Source organism: Pinus tabuliformis, chromosome J, assembly GCF_031772625.1.
Source record: "Pinus tabuliformis cultivar Carrire ecotype Pingquan chromosome J, CPIR1, whole genome shotgun sequence".
In the NCBI taxonomy this organism is placed as follows: domain Eukaryota; kingdom Viridiplantae; phylum Streptophyta; class Pinopsida; order Pinales; family Pinaceae; genus Pinus; species Pinus tabuliformis.
Genome location: NC_142295.1, coordinates 1,093,918,675 through 1,093,941,139, shown reverse-complemented (window position 1 = coordinate 1,093,941,139; position 22,465 = coordinate 1,093,918,675). Strand labels below are relative to the sequence as shown.

The window sequence follows — 22,465 nt, the reverse complement described above, 5'->3', positions numbered from 1 at the left end:
TTTTCATAGTATTATGGTTTTATATATTCTTCTCTTTATTATATTCACTATTTAATATATATATATATATATATATACATATACTTTCCTTTGACTTTATAGAATATGTTGTCGTTTTTGTAGAATAATATGTATATCATAACTCTTTTGTACATAATACTTTTTGGTATAGTTCCTTTGTATGTAGTAGGGTATATACTTCCTTTGTTGTCAGTTCACTATACTGTATTTATCTTTAATTTTATATAGTAGAATTATATATATGTATTATAGTGGTGGTACGTATATCATATACCCTACTATATTCTTGTAAGTTGGGTATTCATTTCAATAGTTAATTCGTTACCTAAATACGAACGTTTTTTCAATATTAACTAATATATATACTAGTGCAGTGCAGGCGATGCATGCATATGTAGCTATCATATGCATGTCTCGTGTGCATGCTAATATCTCTATGTCCCCATTAATTTAAGATGGGTCCTTACATACACCCCTCCTTTAGAAAACTTTGTCCAGAAGTTAGGGTATATAAAGTATTAGTAATTATTTAGCGATAAGTATAATCATGTAAGGATTATGTTCCATAATTGGATTTTCGTCTAATGTGGGGATACTTTAAAATTTATATTTTGAAAACTTATAGTTTTTTTGTTTTTTTTACAACTTTAATATCCATGCTCTCTCCTAGCCGGGTGCCCAAGCTATTCTAAAATCATCCTATCCTTCCCAATCTCTTCCACTCTCATCCTATCCTTCCTCTACTGGAGCATGCCATGGCTTCAGCCATACTGATCTGTGTCGACTACATCGACTTGATTTCTCAGTAGGCATCCGACAGTCATCATCACACATCTAGGGGAGTGTGGCTCGCATAGTCCTCCCATGACTCCAGGCTTTGGAGGATAAACGGTGGGTAACACCTCCACTCCTCCCCGTAGGACCGGGGTTATCACCCTATCATGGAATCTTATTGAGCTTCAATTGTTCTTGAAACTTTTGTCATCATGTGGTCATTTTGTTAACGATGCTATCTGCAACATAAACACTTGTCCATACATTATAACATATGCATTAAATATTAACCTATAATTATTCTTTTATTTTTAGCTCATCAATCATATCCATATGCATCAATGAGACAAATTTAAAGATATTTTAATTCATAACATAATTCATGATTTAGATTTTATAGCAAATTTCATATTGGTATTTATATCCTAACAATGTTAATTAAATGAAGGTTGTAGAGCATTTGAAACAACATCACAAGATTTCAGATTGAAGTAATTGTAAATTGGTTCTCATTGCCACTTGAAGTTGCATAGTTAACAAGCATTAGAGTTCAGGTTTGATATGCCCAGTTGAGCAGATATCCTGATCTTTGTGCTTACTTGGGCATGCCTTTCCTGGGCACATATTTAGCATGCGAATCTTGGTAACAATACGCGAGTTGGATAAAGCTTAGTTGGATGGTTTGGTCAAAAGGTTGGATATGCCCAAATTTTTGGCACATATATGTTTCTGTTATGTTCTAACCTCTCCGAAAACATTTGTTCAAATCGTATTTTACCTGTTCTAAAATAAAGAACAACCTTTAAATCTTTGCTTAATGACCTGGAAAATATTTAAGCAACATGATTTGAAATATATATATATATATATGTGTGTGTGTGTGTATGTGTATATATATAAGGTATATACATGGAAATTTCTGATAAAAAAAGTACTTCTGAAGGAATGGCTATTCCTATATCTTGAAAATGGCATTGAGTTAAGAGTTAATTATTAAAATAGTTTATTTAACATTTAATATCCTTGTAGGTGGTGCAGAGTAATCCTTTGTGACTTTGCTTGGGCCATTTTATTGTAATGAGTCCGAGCACATAATGTGGAAGAAAAATTTGTCATTAAAAACTTTAAAAGGACATCAAGGAAGCAACAGTAGTAGGGTTAGATGTGCCATGCATGACGAAAATGTTGCTGACAAAGATGAAGAAGAGATTGAGAAAGAAAAATTTAGGATCAAGACTTCAAAGATTTGTGTTGAATTTGTTTCATTACAACTAGAGAATGTGGGCTCTCACTAGGTACTGTGTTCCCAGATGATGGTGAAGAGTTTGTGAAGGAGTGTGCTATTCCTTTGGTACTTGTTCATAGTAAGAATATAGTAACTGAGGCAGTTTGTTTAGAGTCCAATTTTATGCCTGCAAAAGCATTGTGAAAATTATTGTGTTGGTGGGAGAGGCAATAGTTTATATTTGTCACTGGATGAAACCAGTCAGAATGATGGAAGAATGCATGTTACATATGCTCCAAAACGTTGTGGATCTGAAGGTTTCATAATTGACAGAATCAAAGAAATTTGACAATTCTGTCCTTGTTAATTTGAGTGAAAGTGATGTAGTGAAAACTCAGAGACTAAACAAAAATTTCTAATTCGATAGAACCAATGTTGTTAAAAGCGTGAGCGGGATTAAATCGGCGCCGGGAATAAAGCGGAAAAAATCGGCAAAAGCGGGAAAAAAGCGGAAAAAAGCGGGAAAAAAGCGTTTGGCACAAAAATATTCATTTTTTTTCAATTTTTTTAATATCTAAACCATCTACAACATAAAATAAATACATTGACACATAAATATGATAAAAAAACTAATATATAAGATGTTTAATATCATTTCTAGCGCTAAAATCACACATAACATTGAATCATGTCCTGAATAGTAAGTCCTGAGTCCCAACTCAGCCTCAAAATATCAACAAAAAATATGATAATGTATCTCATCATGTCATAATGTCATATACAATAAAATGAAAGTCTAATCCTATTGATTTCCTCTGCCCCTCTTACGAGAAAATGGCACAGCTTTCTCTTTCCCTCTAGATGTAGAAGCTGGTGCCTGTGTTGGTGGAAATGGCAGTGGAGTCTGACGTGCTCTAGAAGCTGAAGAACTAGTAGTAGCAGCTACAGGAGGCTGAGGTAGACGGAGACCACGTCCTCTACTGGTGGTAGTGGTAGCCCGGGTAGGCGGTGTCACCTCCTCCTCCTGCTCCTCCTCCTCCACCTGCTCCTCCTCCTGCTCCTGCTCCTCCTCCTCCTCCCCCTCCTCCTCCCCCTCATCCTGCACTAACCAATCATCAGTGGGATCCATGAGAGGCCTCTCGGTCTCAACCCTCCATTCAGCAGTGGTGTCAATCCCATCCAATGAGATGGCTTCCATATCAGGTGTCCTCTCTAGTTGCCTCACCCACAATCGAAGATTGTAGTAGACATAGACCATGTCATTAAGTCTATGGGACTCCAACCTGTACAAAGTTCATGAAATAATAATTAATAATTAATATTATAAAAAAAAGATTGTTTAAAACTTTAATGAATTCAAAAATTTATTTGGAAATTTGCAATATTTTAAATGTTTAAGTGTTAACCTATTGCGCTTCTTGTTGTGTATTTTTTCAAATACACTCCAATTGCGCTCACATCCTGAGGAGCTGCATGTTTGGCTGAGGATGCGTACGGCAAGCTTTTGCAAAAGGGGTACTCTGCCACCATACATCTTCCACCATGCGTCTACAACAAAATTACAAATAAAATTTTAAATAAACATAAGAAAAAAATGGAATTTGAAGAGACAATGAAATTTGAAACAAAGTTACAAAGTACAAACTAAAAAATACCTGGCATTTTAATCGTCCTATCAGTGACAGCCATCTCAAAGCCAAATGTGCCACCTGACATCTTATATGTCTCAATTTGTCTAGAGATCTCTATATGTTGTTCTGGAGATCTCACCATCTTCTGGACACAGGTTAATAATCCTTCCACGACCTCAGCATCAAAATCAAACCCACATGCATAAGAAAATGCAGGGTTCAGGAAAAGCCCAGCAGCATGAATGGGACGATGGAGTGTGTTGTTCCATCGCTCATCAATCACTTCCCATAGAAGGAGTTGTTTCTGAAACCCATCATCTCCCTTATCATCATAGTAGGACCGAATGGCTTCTTTGGCCCTGTCCATGGCTTCATACAAATAGCCCATTGCGGGCTTCTCACCATCAACCAACCGAAGAACCTTTACCAAAGGTTCAGTAACGGCGCACACCTCCTGCACTCCCGCCCAGAAGTCTTCCTGGTATGAAACTAGTCTGCATACCGCCTCTCCTTCTGGTTTGCGGCTCATTGACGAAGCACGCCACTCCTCTGAAAGAAACATTCTCTTCAAATCCCACATAGAATTCAAAAGGGATTGAAGAGATATGAAACTCGTTGCAAACCGTGTAATGGCGGGGCGCACCAACTCTTTGTTGTTGGTGAATCTTCTCATCAAGCTAAGCACAGATGTATGATTATATATAAATTTTGTGATGCTTTTTGATGAGTCAACAATATCTTTGACAAAGGGAATTTTCCCTATGTCCTCTAACATCAAATCAATACAATGGGAAGCACAAGGTGTCCAAAATAAAGTAGGATGCCTGTCCATAAGCATTCTACCAGCAGCAACATAATTTGCAGCATTGTCCGTTATGACTTGGACAACATTTTCTACACCCACCTCCAAAATAAACACATCCAGCAAATCACATAAAGTTCTTGCATCTTTGATTTGATGAGTTGCATCAATAGATTTGATAAACATAGTCCCCTTGGGACAACTAACCAAGAAGTTTATAAGGGTTCTCCCCTTTTGGTCAGTCCAACCATCTGACATAACAGTGCATCCTGTTTGTGCCCATGATGCCCTAAAATCCTCCAATCTTTGGGTGCAGTCACGCTTTTCCTCTTGAAGAATCCGGCCTCTGAAATCATGATAAGAAGGGATTTTGTACCCCGGGCCAACACTGGCAATAGCATCAACAGCAGGTTGGAAAAATGGATTATTCCTTACAATGCTGAAAGGAATATCACTCCAGAGGAGAAATTTTGCCATCAACCTATCAGCTTGTTCTTTTTCAGTTCTTTTTAGCATTGAACCGATAGTTGGTTGTGAACCAGGTGTGGTTCGAGGAACAAAAAATGATGATGCAGCTACCGGATTGACTGACGCTGCAGTAGAACCAGTGCCACTTGGTCCACTTCCTTCAGCTGACCTTCTTAGTTGCCTTTTGAGTTCTTCTTTGGCCTCTCTAGTGTGCTCTAATTCTCCCAATGCTCTCATGGCTCTTTGGATAAGTTCAGGATTTGTATTTATACAGGGCCCCACATCATGTCCAGGGATTTGTGCAAGGTGGTACTTCAACCTGTACACCCCCCCGCTTATCTCCTTTCCACACAACTTGCAATTCAAGTTTTGTCTATCATTCGGAGCTTTAGGTTCACCATATTCCCAGAAAGGATCCAATTTCCTTGGCATGTTTGTTTTTGAATTTTGAATTTGCAAACCTATGGAAAAATAAGGATTAGGAAATAGGAATTTAGGATTACATAATACAAATTACAATTTGGCATTTACAAAATTACAAGTTAATTATTTCCAAAATCCCAATTTCCAAACCCAAGTTACCCAACCAAATGCCAATGGCAAATGCCAAAAAACAATGAAAATTCAAAAAACATAAACAATGTTTAAAAAAAATGAAAAAAAAAAAAAAAAAATTGGTTCTCATAGTCATAACAAATTACCCATCCCAAATCAATGAAAAATTACAAAAAATTCTTTAAAAACAATGAAAAACAAAGTTTTTAAAGAAGCAAAACAAAAAAAAATTAATCTACATACCGTTTTTATGGACAAATTGGTGATCTTGTCTTGGATTTCTCCTAAAAACACTTGGATTCGCTCCCAAAGTCGACCCAAACCCTTCAGCTCTTCTCCTCCTCCTCCGCGCGGCGACAGTCAGAAATGACTTAAAAAAATTCATTTTTCCTTATTAAAAGCCCGCTGCCCGCGCCCTCGGCGCTTTTTTCCGTTTAAATCGCGATTTTTTCGAAAAAAAGCGCTATAAAAAAAACCGGCGATTTTTTGGGATAAAACGCGCGTTTTATGCGGTCTGGTGAAAAAAGCGCGATTTTTTGAAAAAAGCGCGATAAAATCGCGCTTTTAACAACACTGGATAGAACCTTTCCCTTTCCAAAAGGTGAGTTATTACAAGTCTAAATGTAAAATGAGGGAATGCATTTCTCATTCTCCTTTTATTGGGCCCTTCATAGATTGACACGGATTAGAAGCCTCATCTTAAACAACAGTCTAATGAATTAGTATTGAATGTGTGGAAAAGTGCAACTGATACTTGTAGACATATTATGCAAATAGTCACAACGAGTATGGAAGCAGAGGATGGAAGTATTGATAAGACTTATCCATTGGTAGACGAACCTGAAAAGATTGAGAGATCAGCTTAGTTTACACCAGAAGCCACCTATCCACAAAACTTAATGACCTTACTTTTCAGCAATTGTGATTGATGGCTATCAGCAAGCAATGCAAATTGCTAAGTTTAGCATGAAGATAGTGGATAGGTATGCAAGCAAACTGAACATTCATCCTAGAATTTCAAAAGAGTGGTGAAGTTATTGTCATTAGTATGGATATAGAATGTGATTATACTAGGTAGACTGGTCTTATGAATGGGGAATTTGAAGAGGGGTAAATCGGTGAAGACTAACACAGAAATAGAGGCTAATATCACCCAGCAGAGTGCTCATATGAAGCCAGAATCTCCTTTAGTCTCGAATTCTTCCGTCCTCTATTTAAAACACTGTTGACCTCTGAAGTCAGGCATGTGTTTTTAGAAACCGTTGATGCTGAGTTAAAAATTCCCAAGTGAACAGTCACACCATTTATTTCCACTATTGGTGGTTTATATATAATTCTGCTTTCTGTAGTATGCAAATCTATAGTATTTAAAGCAGCTGAAGCACCCAATGCTAAACTTCCCTTAAAAGCAACGTCCTTTGTTGAAGATTCATCAAATGTCAAAGGATGCTTTGGTTCAACCTCCTGCCCTTCATTCTCTAATAGACCAGTGTACTCCCTTTCGTAGGTAATATACTGGGCTTTTCTCCATCCATGCAATGGAAGGAAACCTCTCTCTATGTCCTGAGATTCATGGTGAAAAGATTCAACATATCGGTTCTGCAAATCCAAGTGTGTTTCTTCATCTGCCAAAGTGTTGCCTTCAAACACTGCTCTCCCCAGAAATGTCAGGAGCACTATCTTCATCTCTCCAACTACCACGCACTGAATCAAAACCACTAGAATTATCCAACTCAGAGTATCACTCTCGCTTTAATTTATGTACTGCCCATGTAGATAACTGTGTCTTGCACACCAGCTCGGCCATTTCCTGTGCATGAAATTTAAGATTTCTTGAATTCTTGATCAAAGAGTTTAGAGGCACAATATCCTCCTTTGTTCTTTCCTTCCTCTCCATGAAATATAATATAATAAGAAACACCTCCCCTCATGCAAATTTTAAACTCTACATAGTTCTATTAACTTTCACATTAGAAGAGTCCAAATCAACCTTTTTTGTCTTTTCCTGATTTCAATGCTAGGCTCGTCCCGAACAACTTGTTTGATGTATCATTTCTATAGTACCTTAACCCTATTTTTCAAACCTTAAGTAACCTTTTTCAGTGCCCTAATGTTGTTGGAACACAATCTTAGATATGGTAGTACATTGCTTTTGAGGAATCTCAATCAGCAATTCCTTCCATCCAGCTGTTCCCTTGCTAATATCTCAAGTGAATGATATGTTTCAGCATTCTTTATAGCTGTGGATGGTTTCCCAATGAAGCTTTTGATATCCATATCATTTGTCAATTTCTGAGTAAATAAACTTATGAAGTAAACGCTGACAATATATTTTTGAATTGTCTTTGTAATTACTTACTTGACATTGGCAGATTTTCAGGTTCAATAGTAATTTTATTAATGGGGTATATAACTACATAATCCTAGCCTTCTAGAATCAACCATTCCATTTTATAATAGCTCCAATACCATAGCGCCACTAGAAAGTGCTCTGCATTATTGAACATTTCGACTTATATTCCGTGTTTCATTCAGCGTTTATTGTGAAGGATTTGTAAATTCACTCAACTGTCTCTACGGCCGTTTATAATAATACAATCACATTACTTTCCTTCAAGTTAGATCAGCAAAATATCAAAAGCAGCTGAAAAATGATACAAAATCCTATTAGTCACAAACGATATTTCTCATGTGACAGGGATAGCACCATTCTGCAAGATATACTCCGATCAATAATGTGTGTAGTAGTAATGGTGTTGCTATTGCAAATCATCTAACAGAACTTTGCAAATTGAAATTTGCACAACCTGGTCTAAGCAACATTAACTCTGCACTCCAACTAAATACACTACCAATGCCCTTTAATTAAGCTATTTTTTTTTGAGAAAATCAAGAAACAAGAGTTTGATTTCACTTACAGAGTCATGTAGACAGTAATAAGATATACATTGACACTCCTTCAAGATATCCTTTCAAATTTAAATCCTTTAGTATCAGCTTTAACAACCCATAACATAGTTTTGAAACTGATCTTATATCTATGGTATATGCCTTCATTCCTATATGTTTAACGCTAAACTTAGGTATAGTTGTTAGTTATGGAAGTCCAAGGATGTTGTTTGGCAAGCCTTGTGACAGTTGGAATACAAGATTTGAATATTCTACAAGACTTAGATTTAGAGGAAGTAGTGAACGAATAATAACATTGAAAGAAGACAGGAACCACAATATTTGAGGTGTCAAATTAGAGGCCATTAGTTGCTTTCATGATGAATGGATGGAATTCTACATTGAGAAAGTAACATGTAAATATGATAACTAGTAAAGAAGTTATGGGAAGACATGCTCATTGTGAATGTAAATGTGAGAATAAAGGAACTGAATGGATAGCAAGTTCACTTAAACAAGATTAAGTCTGTATTACTACTTGCGATTTCACACAAAAATAGTTCTGTGATGAAACAAAGCAGAAAGATGTGCTAATAATTAATTGATTAAAACATGAATTAGGAACAGCACAAACAACATAAAATCTTGAGAAGTAGCTTAAACTCACGCTGAAAATATTGTGCTAGATGCTGATATTTGGAAGAAGATTACAAATAATAATTTTTCTTCTAGTCTGTTTTCTTATTTTAGTACTTCTCCAATCTTTACTTATCTGTTTTACCTTTGTGAGACTGTAATCTAGAGTTCTGGTTCATCTATGTGGCATTGGTTTCATAATTCGGCTAACTTGATCTCCAACGTTGCTATGAAAGCCCTATTGATGAAGGTCCATGTAGAGGCATTGATGATTCAGTGAAATTCCGAGTATTTAGCTCTTGATGTCGTATCTCTCCACGCCTGAGTTTTATTACTCCCTACTATATTTCTCACAATTCAGCAAAATTTCTCACGCCCTACTACATTTCTTACGCGAAGTTTCAGAATATTTCTCGAATCGAGACTGTATTTTTCGATTTCTAAAATGTCTGCATACTCCGTCCTTTGAATGAGCAATTACGGAGATTCTCAGGCAGAACGAGTTCAAACTATTTCAGTTTTATATTATATATATATATATATATATTTATCATAGTTTACATGGTTTACGATGGGTTATTATTATATTGCTTGCATTGTTTATAATATTGTGACTAATACATATCATTACATACTAGTATATGTCGACCATACTAATATATGCCTACGATGGCTCTCGGGTCAGAGCACGAACACTGTGATGGTTGGGGTCTCCACTGCCACCCGTCTCTCGATGAACGTCCCATCTGTGACCTTTCGAGCTCCAGGCGGTGAAGGCCCGAGAGCGTTCTGACGGATTGGTAGACATCTGCCTTATAGCTAGACGTCATATGTGATTAAAAAAGGGTCGCAGGTTCAAACCTGCAAACCTATGTATCAACCCCAGAGCACTCCACCGTCACACCACCGCATGTTCTTTTATTTGCCAGTGGTTGACATACATCAAAGGTTTAGACAATTAACATCATCATTTGACACCAAATGCCACCTAAGAAATGAGTTTCGACACGTCAGGTGTTTAAAAACGATGTGTGAGCACCGTGGCTTTTATAATGCATGCAGGGTCGTTAGTTTCAATCTAACAGGTGCGTAATACTTGCGGAGAAACTTGTATCATAGGAGCTCAAATTATGTAGAAAATACCACTGAGAGTTACTTTTATGATCTTCAAATGATTAGAAACAAGGAAAACCATTCTTCTGTCATAACTGTTACTTTTAGACGTTCTGTCTAGTGTTTCCACAGTTTTGTGCATCATTGATTTTTCAGAGTTCTGTCCTTTTCTTCATACTTGACTGAGTGCAAGAATACTAGAGTGAGTGTATACTAGAGCGAGTATATCTATAATCTTTTTCTTGAGTTCAGATCTTGAACAGAGAGAGTATATGTTTTAGACCCTTTTGATGTTGCACACTTCAGACATAATGATGATCTCCTTGTTACTGCTATAACGATGATGAGTCTTCTTCAAGGTTGCCAAAAAAAGTGATTTCAAAACAGGTGCATAAGATTTGCAGAGAGGCTACACTGTGGCTAAGGAAAATATTCACCTATGGTAAAATAGACAGCGACACACAAAATGTGACCGAGAATACTCAGGATGGAGGGAGAATGGAACAATGCATGGAAGGTATTCTCATAAGCTATCGAACAATGGTGAAACTCTTGTGAAGCGTGAGTATTAGCATAATAAGTTCGAATCTCATGCTTAGCAGCTAAGCAGTTCCAGCGTGTAGTTTAGTAGCTGTGATAATATTTTTTTTTTTTTGATTCAAAATCTGGTTGCTATTGGCGTCAGGTGTGGCAGCGGTGGGGTTTTGAGAATTCTATCGGTGGTGCCAGAAATTAGACAGGATTTGGCAGAAGAAGGTGTAATATCAGTTTAGCAAGGACTTAAATCAGATGCATTTCACTGACCTTGGTCGTCTATCAGTTCTTTGTTTTTTGGGCATAAATTGTATAATACTTCCATCATTCTTTTGTCCAACATTGGCTTCTTCTCTGAGGAAATCATCTTCTAAAATTTCCATCAATGTGCCATTAATAATACTGAGGAGACTTACATAATTGTTTCTGAAGCTTAAATAAACTTGTATTACTAGTTCTGACTTACTATATATATGATTTTTTTTGTACAGTGATTTGTTATTATTTTTTTTTTTTTGCTCTTGGTGTACACATATTACATAACGTATGAGTCATATCATTACAGGGACGAATATCTCAGATGATAAATCAATACAGTGACAGATTCTCACACTCGCTGATATTTGAATTAAACAACATAAGGACCTCTAGTGAGACCTTGAAACCCTGTATGTATTATCGTGGAGTATTCAGCAATAAGATAAGCTATATTAGAGATAGACTTAATTCCCTGAAATTGGAGCCATAGAACAAGCTTCACGTCTCTATAATTATCCAACTAATACATCATTGTAAAAATCAACCACTGTAAAATCCCTCTATTTGTCTCTTCATTACTCAAGAGTTCAGTAAATGACTTTAGAACATAATATTTTTTTGAATTCAAATGTAACCTTATCTTAACAGACTTAACAGATCCGAGAGTTTGAACATAGCTCTGATACCAAAATGTAAAGCCCTGAAATTTTTAACAGGATATAACTATTCAAAATATAAGAATTTATCAATTTGATGTTGAGTACCTACCTGGCTGAAGATGATTTTGATTTGCTCCAGTTCCCGCTCCCGTTACCAAAAGACCAAAAACCTCCCAGCCAAGCTAGGTACAGTCTCAGCACCCAGCCCCAAAATACTTAAAATTTGAAGTATTTTGGCTCCCGTGCCCGAAAGTCTCAAGAACAACTGCTCAAGCTCCATTATTCTCCGTGTCTTCCTCTTGTTAGTTCCTCCTCTGCCTCCCTCTTTATCCAAGAATATCCCCCTTTCTACTATACCCTTCCTCCTTTTATGCCCGCCGAAACTCCTCCACCGCTTCCTCTTTCTTTATTGTTTTAATTTAATAAGTTCATAAGTTGTAGAGGCGGTCACCGCCTTCTCCCCTTCCCAATTTGCTGACCATGCACTCTTATTTATACAATATCTCCTTTATCATAATGTTATGTTTCACTTTTGTTTAAATCGAATTATTTTCATAGTATTATGGTTTTATATATTCTTCTCTTTATTATATTCACTATTTAATATATATATATATATACACTTTCCTTTGACTTTATAGAATATGTTGTCTCTTTTGTAGAATAATATGTATATCATAACTCTTTTGTACATAATACTTTTGGGTATAGTTCCTTTGTATGTAGTAGGGTACATACTTCCTTTGTTGTGAGTTCATTATACTGTATTTATCTTTAATTTATATAGTAGAATTATATATATGTATTGTAGTGGTGGTACGTATATCATATACCCTACTATATTCTTGTAAGTTGGGTATTCATTTAAATAGTTAATTCGTTACCTAAATACGGATGTGTTTTCAATATTAACTAATATATATATTAGTGCAGTGCAGGCGATGCATGCATATGTAGCTATCATATGCATGTCTCGTGTGCATGCTAATATCTCTATGTCCCCATTAGTTTAAGATGGGTCCTTACAGTAGCTTCACAAGTTGTTTGTAGGATTGTTCGACCGGGGATGGAATTGACAATGACATATTGTGATAATCAAAGCTATGTGAATCTTTCAGAGAATCTCATGTTCCATGAGAGGTTGAGGCATATTGAAATCAAGTACCACTACATTCGTGACATGGTGCAAAGGAGAGTAGTAAGACTGGAGTACATCACCAATGATGAGCAAACAACAAATATTTCGATGAAGCCATTGTCTAGAGAGAAGATCATGTACTTCAGGGACAAGCTAGGGCTTGTGGAGATTACCCCTCTCGTTGAGAGGGAGTGCTGATATGATAGCATCATGAACAGTTATTCTCCCTGTGTCAAAGATGTTGACCAGTTGGGGAGAATAGTCCTAGAAACCTAGGTTCACTCAGTTGAGTGCGTGGCTTTCAGCATCAGGCTCTGTCTCTCCAGTTTGGATGAGGAGCTGATTTAGCATCGAGCCTATTACCGCTCAAACTAGCAAGATTCCTAGGAGGGAATCCTAAAGGGACAATTGCTAGGGCAAGAGCAACAATGGAGCAATAACCCATTGTCACTTAGCTAAGCTCCCTACTATTTATGATCTTTCACTGATGGGAGGAGACTCGATATGATAATGATCACAAAGATAGGATGAAGGGTGATCTTAGAATCCTATTCACAAGAGAGGCTCAAGATTGTGGCTTGCTTGTCTTCGAAGACAAGATGGAAGGCTCTCTAGGAAAGGCTTGGGGAGAATTTCAAGGGTTAGGTTTTAAGAATGTGTCTTATAAAGGAGATCCCTAAGCCCCAAAATTCTTGAGGAAACTTGGGTTCCAGGTGATCTTTGAATAACTAACCTTGATAGTGCATGGGACCACACGAGACCAAGTGGACTTGAGGTTAGGTCAAGAGAATAGGATTTAGCAACCAATGATATAATTGACCTAATTAGGGAGGGGAAAGGGATCAAGGAATGAATTTTCAATGAAAGGCAATGCAAAGATCCCAGTGAGGTTTCTAGCCTAAGGAAAACCAAGGGCAAGAATTGGTCTTCGAGCTAGGGCTTGTGATATCTCAAGATCCCACCATCGGAATCTCATGAAATTTCAAGGGCTTCTTAAGGACACACCAACGCAGTTGTGGACCAAAAATCGAAGTATTTGGATGGCTAGATTGTGAGATAATTGATGCCCTAGGTGACTTATGTAGGCTAGGCCTAGAAAAAGAGGGGAAGGTGAAAGAAATAAGCTTTAAAGTGATCACCAGAGGAGGACTAGTGCTTTGTCCTTTGGGAGAGATGGAGTCATGGAAGATTTAGAGTTTGGATTGATTTCCACTTGTCAAGGAGGCCTAAAAGACAACTTCGTTGGGCATTAGGGCTTAATGGAAGTAGCTTCAAGGTCATTTATACTTCGTTCAACAATATTTGGTGACTTGTCAAGACAAGGATGTTTCTAGAAACATTCGTTCATTCAAACATGGCTCAATCATGATACAACACTATTTAGAAATTAGTTTCCACAATTTCGTTCCAAGAAAAGCGACAAATTAACCCTAGAATAGCGAAAATCCCAATATGATGAATGCAGCAAAACAAGAATCAAAATAGCATTAACACAGTGCTTACATGTAAGAAGAATATATCCAATCACCAAGATATGCCAATCATAGAAGCTCCAAGACAAAGAAGAATAACCAAACATCGAAATTCATCCATTCATCCAAAAAGTCTCATCCTCAAAAGATAGCGAAAATCTCACAAGAAGATATGATCCAATCCAAGTGATGATACAAATGAATTCATGTCTCTCCTATTTATACACTCATTAGGAGTTCGAATTACCTAATTTGAGCCTACATTAGCCCATCAACTAAAATAATGTGCAAATAACTATCTATTGGTGACAAGCTCACCAAACTAGCTCACAAATAAAATAATACGCCTCCCAAGAGGTCGAATGATCAATAATGCATATCATTGGGCTCTCTAAGAGGCCTGATGAAGTCCATAAGTGCCAAAATGATGAGTTGGACTTCCAAAAGTAATGGACAAGGGGTTGGCCCCTTGTTCTCCACATAGTAAACCTGTGGTGCTCCCAATGGTTGTGAGGGCACATAAGTGATCTCATGGGTCTCCAAGTAAGTCGAATATGCCTGTAGACCATTTGTAAGGGCTCAAATGATGGTTTAAGTGATGCTACATAATCCTATAAATCCTGGGTCATCTGCCAAGTGTATGGTACATTTGTGGGGCTGGCTGGGCAAAGGTGAACTAGGTGCATCTTTCTCGTCCAATATGTGAATCTTAAGCAATCTCTGAGCATTTCTGGGGATCCATGGAGTGCTGTCTACTCCTGTGGAGGCCCATGGCTTTCAACATACACCCTACATGTGCCAATGTAGCCCTCTGGAGGGTTAGGATCCCGTATAGGGAGACCAAACCCAAGATGGAGACCATCTGCAATCCTGCATAAGCTCTGATGTGTCCCCTAGCCTTCCAGTACAAGTCATCAAGAAAATCGAGTAAAAGAGCTTACAAACCATGGAAAAAAAGTGGGGACTTCATAATGGCATGCCCTTCCATAATGGGCTTTGGCTTGTGCTAATGTCTCCAAGCTCCAAATGGGGTTAACCAAGTATCCCATTAGGTGGTGGCATGTGATAAGGAGATGAATGGAGTAGGGAGTGAAAAGGGGCAGCCCTGGGCCACATGTTGGGGTACAAGGGTAGCTAGTAAAAGGGAAGCCCACACTTGGGTATATAATGTATAGGAGGGAGCAATCGTGGTACATGAGGTGCCCCAACCTTGATTTTTTCACCCTTCTTTATATGCCTTTTGTCTTTTATGATTTTTCTTTAATTAACTGCTCGGGGCTCAAGGGATAAGAGCATGATGTGTAAGATATAGCAGTGGATACCCCCTTTAAGGTAGGGTGGTTCATTGCCTACCAGGGGTTGGGACAATCATGGGTTCCTGAATGATAAAGGAGGCTCATCTAAGGCCTGTAGGAACCAGGGTGATGGCCATGATGATGGGGTAGAGCTCATGTATTGGCTTTTGCCCATGTGCTAAATGTGTTTGTCCCGACCATCTTTTGCATTTTGTGGTACATCTTCCTGTTGAATGTGGCCAATTATGCTTTTACTTTTCTTTTCAACGACATCAACTTTCGGGGCATCAATCCAGGCTCGACCTAAGGTGTGGGCAAGGGGAAGGGGAGAGCTAGCCCTATGTGGACCCAATGGAGGAATGTGGACCCAGGTGGGAGAAACGATGAATGGGGTAATAATGAGTGGAAAGGGGGTGATATATGCGGATGGGGGAGTGGGACCACACAACCAAAATCAGGGTTTCCCATGAAATACCATCCCTAATGCCAAATAATCAGTAAAAGAGATTCCAAGGGACTAAAATCCAAGGTTAATACCCAAGAAGGGATCTAGGGGACAAGAGCACAGACTTAGCCCATTCTTTCCGCCGAATCCCCCCATTAATCAATGCCCAGAAGTGTCCATGGTAAGCATACTACAATACTTAATTACCAAATGACAAGGCATACATTTAGGTTTGAGAGGCCCACCTTCAAACATACGATCACGACAGATGGGTGAGGGACCACATGGCTGGCTTAGGTGGTGGGAAGTGGCATAAAGAACTAGTTGGTGGCTACTGGCTGCTAGTTGAGGACATCTTGGAGAAATTTTTTCTCCTAGGGATATCACCCACAAAATGGTGGGTAATAGGGCCCAATTGCTTAGATGGAGCATTGCCTTTGGAATTTCACCATGAGTCAGATTGACCAAGATGGTAAACTACGACTAGTTTAGGTCAGGAGTACTGACTAGTTGGGTCAGTGGTATCGACTAGTTTGGCATGCCACGTGTCAGTACTGACTAGTTGTGGCATGCCACGTGTCAGTACTGACTAGTTGTGGCATGCCACGCGTCAGTATTGACTAGTTGGGTTATTGGTACTGACCCTTTGTGGCTACTAGTTGACGATGACAATGTGTCATAGATTCGAACTAGTTGACGCTGATGATGATACTGATGATGTCAAAGAAGCTGATGAGATGCTGGTGATGTGAGAGATGCTGATGATGTCAAAAATGCTGACAAGTTGATGATGCTTTTATAACCTTTTCATAGAGAAATTTGTCAACTTGAGAACACCTATGATAGTCATTATGAATACCTTCTTAGTTAAAAGGGAGTGTTAAATTTTTATAACCATGGTCGGTCTTCATAATATATATATTGGCCCTTGATGTATTTATATTGGTTATTGTAAAGCATTTTTTTTATGCTAGAGTCAAAAGAAAAATTATATTTTTGAGTCATGTCCTTTTGGACTTTTAAAAGATGAAAATTTGAATTTTTAAATTTGAAATTTTTGGCTCCAAGTTTGTCAAGTCGGCCTCCCTCCAAGTCAAGTCGGGCCAGGCAGAGTCACACCCATTTGACCCAGCCAGTTCAATATATAAAGGCAACTCAACCTCCTCCTCAAGGATAACAAAAAAGCTGCGCTCGTTCAAGCAAGATAGTTTTTGGGCATCCTAGCGAAGGACCAGAAGGATGTGGAGAAGGATGAAATTGATCTCTTCCTCTCTTCTCTAGCTTGCATATGTGGAAGGACTCTATCTCTCTTTCCAGTTCACATACTTTCTGGGCAATTTTTGTTGTAGGGGCTGAATTTTTGGGCAATTATAGGGGGGCGAAATTCTGGCAGTTGCAGGGGGGCCGAAATTCTGGGGTAGATCAGTAGAGCGAAGTGCTAGATCAGATTGGAAGGCTTGACTTGGAGGGCTTGACCATGGAATTTTTGAAGGTCAGTTTGACCTAATTGATGACTAGAAGGTCTAGGTGTGTCTCTTGTTGAACAAAATAATTTCTCTATTGAAAAGGTTATTGGGTTCTTCCCCTTAGTGGGTTTTCCTAGAGTAATTTTTTGCGCTCTTTGTGCATTGTGATCTCTAGTATTCTACAGTTCTTGTATGGTTGAATTTCTGAAGTATAATTGCTTAATGATATATTGGAAAAATTAAAAGAAGATCAACGCCATTAGAAGTAATTATAAATATTCACAAATATTGTGCTAGTATCTATTGCACTTGAAAAATTAACAATTGTATCACTCTTTTTGCCCACAAGAATGCATTTTTTATCAAGGTACAGTTGTCATTTGATTATTCCATTTTACTGTTTATTTGTGTATTTAGGGAAGAATTTACCCCTTTGTGCTAACTTGTGGAAAATCATGAGAAGATACTTTAGGCAGGTTATCCAGGTGCAATTGTTGTAATACTCGATGTTTTGCTGTAACACCCTCATATTGCTATAACGCAAGTGCTGCAACACCCCTTTGTTTTTGCAAGTTGTCACAACAACACCATGACCCACTGCTGCAACACCCCTGTGCTGTTGCAACTACCTTGAGCACACTACTGCAACATTGCTGTAAGTTTGTTACACTCATGCTGTAACATGCCCTGAAACCAATGCTACAACATGCTTTATTTAGTATTACAACATGCTCGTCTTGCGCTGCAATTCACATGAAGTCTGATGCTACAATACTGTAAGTGTGGTGATTAATTAGCATTTTGTTGCTTTTAAAACCAGTGCTTTGCCTAAGGAGCTAGCCCCCCCTCTTTATCCAGGTACTGCCTGTAACTATATAGTTTAGTTTCTAACATTCTTTTACATTTCAATTAGCTTAGTAGCTATTCAGTTTTCTTAGATTGTGGCAACTCACTAATTGGACAAGTACAATACTTTGTTTTTAGGTTTACTCTATTTCCAAATACTTAATCTATTTACTTTGTTTTACAGTGCTAGGAATATCATTTATGTTTGTACTCATATTCTTTTAAGCATAATAGCAGTTTGAATGTAGCCTGTTAGCATTGCATCTCATGTGCGTCTTTGTTACAAAATCTAGGATCATCTAATCCTTGAGCAAGTCACCTCCTTGATGCCTATGTGATTTATTTCCTGCTTGTATGGTGTGTTCTACTTGTGTTGGGGGTTACAACAATAAGCTTCCTAAGCCCACTAGGTAGAAGTGTGCCATTTCAATTCCGCAATTGTGGTTTAGCTTTCTTGGTGACTTGTGAAAGAACTTTAATATCTTTCTTTATGACATTCATTTAGAATACTACAACCTCATCAACAAATTAACAATATTATACTAACATATACGGTGCACATCAATTTGCAAGTTCATACGAACACCAGATTGGTAATTAAATGAGTAGTCCCTCAGTTATCAGATAAGTAATTAAAAGGTAATTGAAGATCCGTCAACATAATAAACCCAAAACTCGAATAACACTAGGAAAAAAATAATTTGTTATGAATACTATATATATATATATAAATAATTCAAATATTATAAATAGTAATAGTCATAAATAATGATTAATTAACTAGTAATTAGTATTGACGAGACATGTTTTTATGGACATGACCGTTCATGAAGGGACACGTGCCTGGCTATATAAGCGGGCCCTAATTTGTAACATTTTCATCATATAATCTCATATCTTTTATACATTTCCATATAAATATATTGTCCTATCATGGATATTTATATATTTCAGATCCTCTAAGTATTCTGCTGCATTTATGAACTTTGTTCATAACATTGGTTTCAGAGCTGTTCGATCCTCTGGTTGCTCAGCCGCTGCACAGTGCGAGTTTGATCCGGCCTTGGCCATCAAGTATTTGTCAAGTTCATTGCCGAGCGATTGAGGCTTTTAGCCACACAAATAATTCGAGGTTCTCCATTTCATTGTCAGTCCTTTGGCCATAAAATTAAAAATAAAATAAAATAAACCTTTAAAACCTTAATAGTAATATAATTCTGGGTTTTCCTTGGATGGAATCACTAGGGTCTTTCATCCTAAATATGAAGAAGAACTTTTTAACATTTTCCAATAGGAAGAAAAAAATAACACTACAAGACATTACATTGAATTCAGATTCAGTAACACCAGAAGAAATACATGATATCTCATAGGTACTTTTTCAATAAAGTAAAAAAACAATACAAAATATGCAAAGGGAAGTTGATAAAATCACCACTGACAAAAATGAAGAAGTTTCTCGGCTTAAATACCATAGTGAAAAATTACTAACTCAAATTAAGAAGCTTAAGAAGGACAAGAAGTCATTGGAAAACAAGGTACAACACCTTATTGAAAAGGAAGCATCGAAATCTTCAAACATAGAAATTCAAGTTGAAGAGAAAGGAATGAATACCGATCCGGTAAATATCACAACTCAAGAAGAAGACAAACCAGTTGAAGAAAAACGCACTCAGATGTTGCAGTTTAGACGATGAAAATTCCAAGTGAAGATTTTGTAGCCAACTCAACCACATCAAAACTTGAAGTAAATCAGAATATTGCGACACACATGATAAGAGAAAGACAAACCAAAAGAACTCCTTATCTACATCTGAATCATAAGAACAAACATTTCAATCAATCTATGAATCTATATCACTCAGAACATAAGCAATAAACTTAGGTTCCAAAGAATACTGAAGTTTGCACAATCCAATCCTGTTATAACAATTTATCACAAGTTTTCAGCAACCGCAATATTCCACAGAAGATTGATTTAGGATGGTCAGATCCCTTCTCAATTCGACTATTTTGTTTATCACCCAGTGGATCTTATCATCTTGTATCAACGAAGATGACAGATCGAAGGATTCCAAAAGATGCAAATAGATTACAATGACAAAGAAGTTAAGAACATATAATATGCCTTGTCAACAATAAGCTTTGAGGACAAAGCTTTCTCAAGAGGAAGGCAATATTATGAATAATATATATATATATATATATATATATATAATACAAATAATATAAACAGTAATCGTCATAAATATTGATTAATTAACTAGTAATTAGTATTGAAGAGGCATGTCTCTAAGGACATGACCATTTGTGAAGGGGTACTTGCCTAGGTATATAAGCAAGCTTTCACCCTCATTTGTAATCATTACATCTCATATCATTTCTTTATAATATATTCAATATATATTATCCTCAATGGATGTCTTTGTGTACCAAGAGTTTTGAAGATTATTGTAGAGTAAGAACTTTGTTCATAACATCATTAAGCCCCAGAGAGAGGAATCCTCCCACTATCCAACCACAAATTACAAATAAGAAGCCCTTCCTTTATATAGAGGAGGCAAGGAGCTTCCTTTTCAATAAAATAATATTATTTGTGGAATTTCTGTTGATCTAACAAGGAAATTCCATATCTAATCTACTTCTAAAACTAAGAATTAATAAAATAAAAGTGGTCAATGCCACATGTACAATAAGAAATAATAAATCTCATAAAAGGTGAATCGATCCATTCAACTAGGGAAGAAGAAGTCAATAAATATTTTTATTCCTTGGAGAAAATAATCAACGTTCCCTTCATAAAGTCAATCATGTCCACTTTGAAGAAGTCGATCTCCTTGATTAGTGGGATAATATTTTCCAATGGTCCTTTGAAGAAGTCCACCTCCTTAATTTGAGCAACGACTAGCTTGAACCTTTGATTTGTGCAATGTCCTCTTTTAATATTCTTCACTTTTAAAATAACCCCCTAAATCAAGTGATATAATGGTCCAATACCCTCAAACAATGTCCCAAATTAAAGTCCATGGTCATACCTTGGGTCAAGGGACTTCCATGAATCATTCAATTGACCATTTAAGTCAAATTTTGGTCAATAAACCCCAAAAAAATACAGTGATGGAAAACTAAGATAAAATTAATCATCATTTCCAGTTCATTTGTTCTTCAAATCAAAGTTTTAAAACAAGCCCACATCACCAACCCATGTCAAGAGAGTAAGACATCATCCCAACTATCCCATTCATCCTCTCCATGTCATCAAAATATGTGTGCTGCTGTCATAAGTGCTGTAATCACAAATCTCCCCTCAAAAGATGTCATAATCAGCCCATAGAGTGACCAATGAGGACAGTGCTCTAGTTTCTTACACATGGCATGCGTGGGTGTCCATGTATGCAACATAGCTTCAACAGTGCCTTGAGAAGTGTGATCAATGCCTCAGGATACATGCACTGCCTTGGGAAATGTGAAGATGACCCAAAATCAGAATGCAACCAGATTGCCCTGCTCATCAAAATGCCCTTGAAAGTGACAAATTATACTATAGGTGAAAAGTGAGAAAATGGAAGATGGACCTCGTCAATGCAGCAACATCACATCCAATGAGTGTCTCTCTAAGGTAGTTATAACTTATTCTTAAGGGGCAACAAAATGGAAATGTAAATAATTAATCAAAATGGAAATGTAAATAATTAATCATTCTTTTTCATTTCTTTTCCTTTACACACATAGATATAAACACTTGTAATTAGTCTATATAAATATCCAAGATAACCCTTTCATATGTATTTATTTTTGTTAGTTTTATTTAAAAATTTTTCACCTATCTTTTTTATTTGTTGGCTTGACCCACTGGGGTTTTGAACCTTGAATCTCATGGTTGACATAATACTTCATGACACAATGATTTCCATTTGAGCTGCCCCCCATGGACTAAAATTTATCATGTATCATAAATGATGATATGAACACTTTTGTAGATACTATAGCCTCCCAATCAATTACTCAATAGGGGATTGTGTTCCTTGTCTTTAATCATGATTCAATGATAATAAATTTATTTTTTTATGATATTTTCTATCTCTATTTTATATTCTTGGATGGGGGGTGTTGGCTGGAGGGGGGATCACCTATTCTTGTAGCCCACTGTTCCTTGATATTTGGGGTTCTCTCTAGCCATCCTGGAAATATGCCCCTCTGTCCCAAAAAAGTGAAAGCTAGATATAAACATAATAATC

At 37.1% G+C, this 22,465-nt stretch overlaps 2 protein-coding genes across 5 annotated transcripts in view; one reads left to right on the top strand and one right to left on the bottom strand.

The window, feature by feature from the left end:
* LOC149230846 (ubiquitin-protein ligase) overlaps nucleotides 1–22,465 on the top strand; it is a 439,935-nt gene that overhangs the window by 32,413 nt on the left and 385,057 nt on the right. The gene's annotated exons all lie outside the window — the stretch shown is intronic.
* LOC149230847 (uncharacterized) lies at nucleotides 2,697–4,253 on the bottom strand. The gene is made up of 3 exons (XM_089376153.1): nucleotides 3,676–4,253; nucleotides 3,427–3,568; nucleotides 2,697–3,303 (listed from the first exon to the last, which is right to left on the bottom strand). Exons 1-3 carry the CDS (start codon nucleotides 4,229–4,231, stop codon nucleotides 2,823–2,825), a joined length of 1,179 nt encoding a protein of 392 aa, XP_089232279.1. The 5' UTR covers nucleotides 4,232–4,253; the 3' UTR covers nucleotides 2,697–2,822.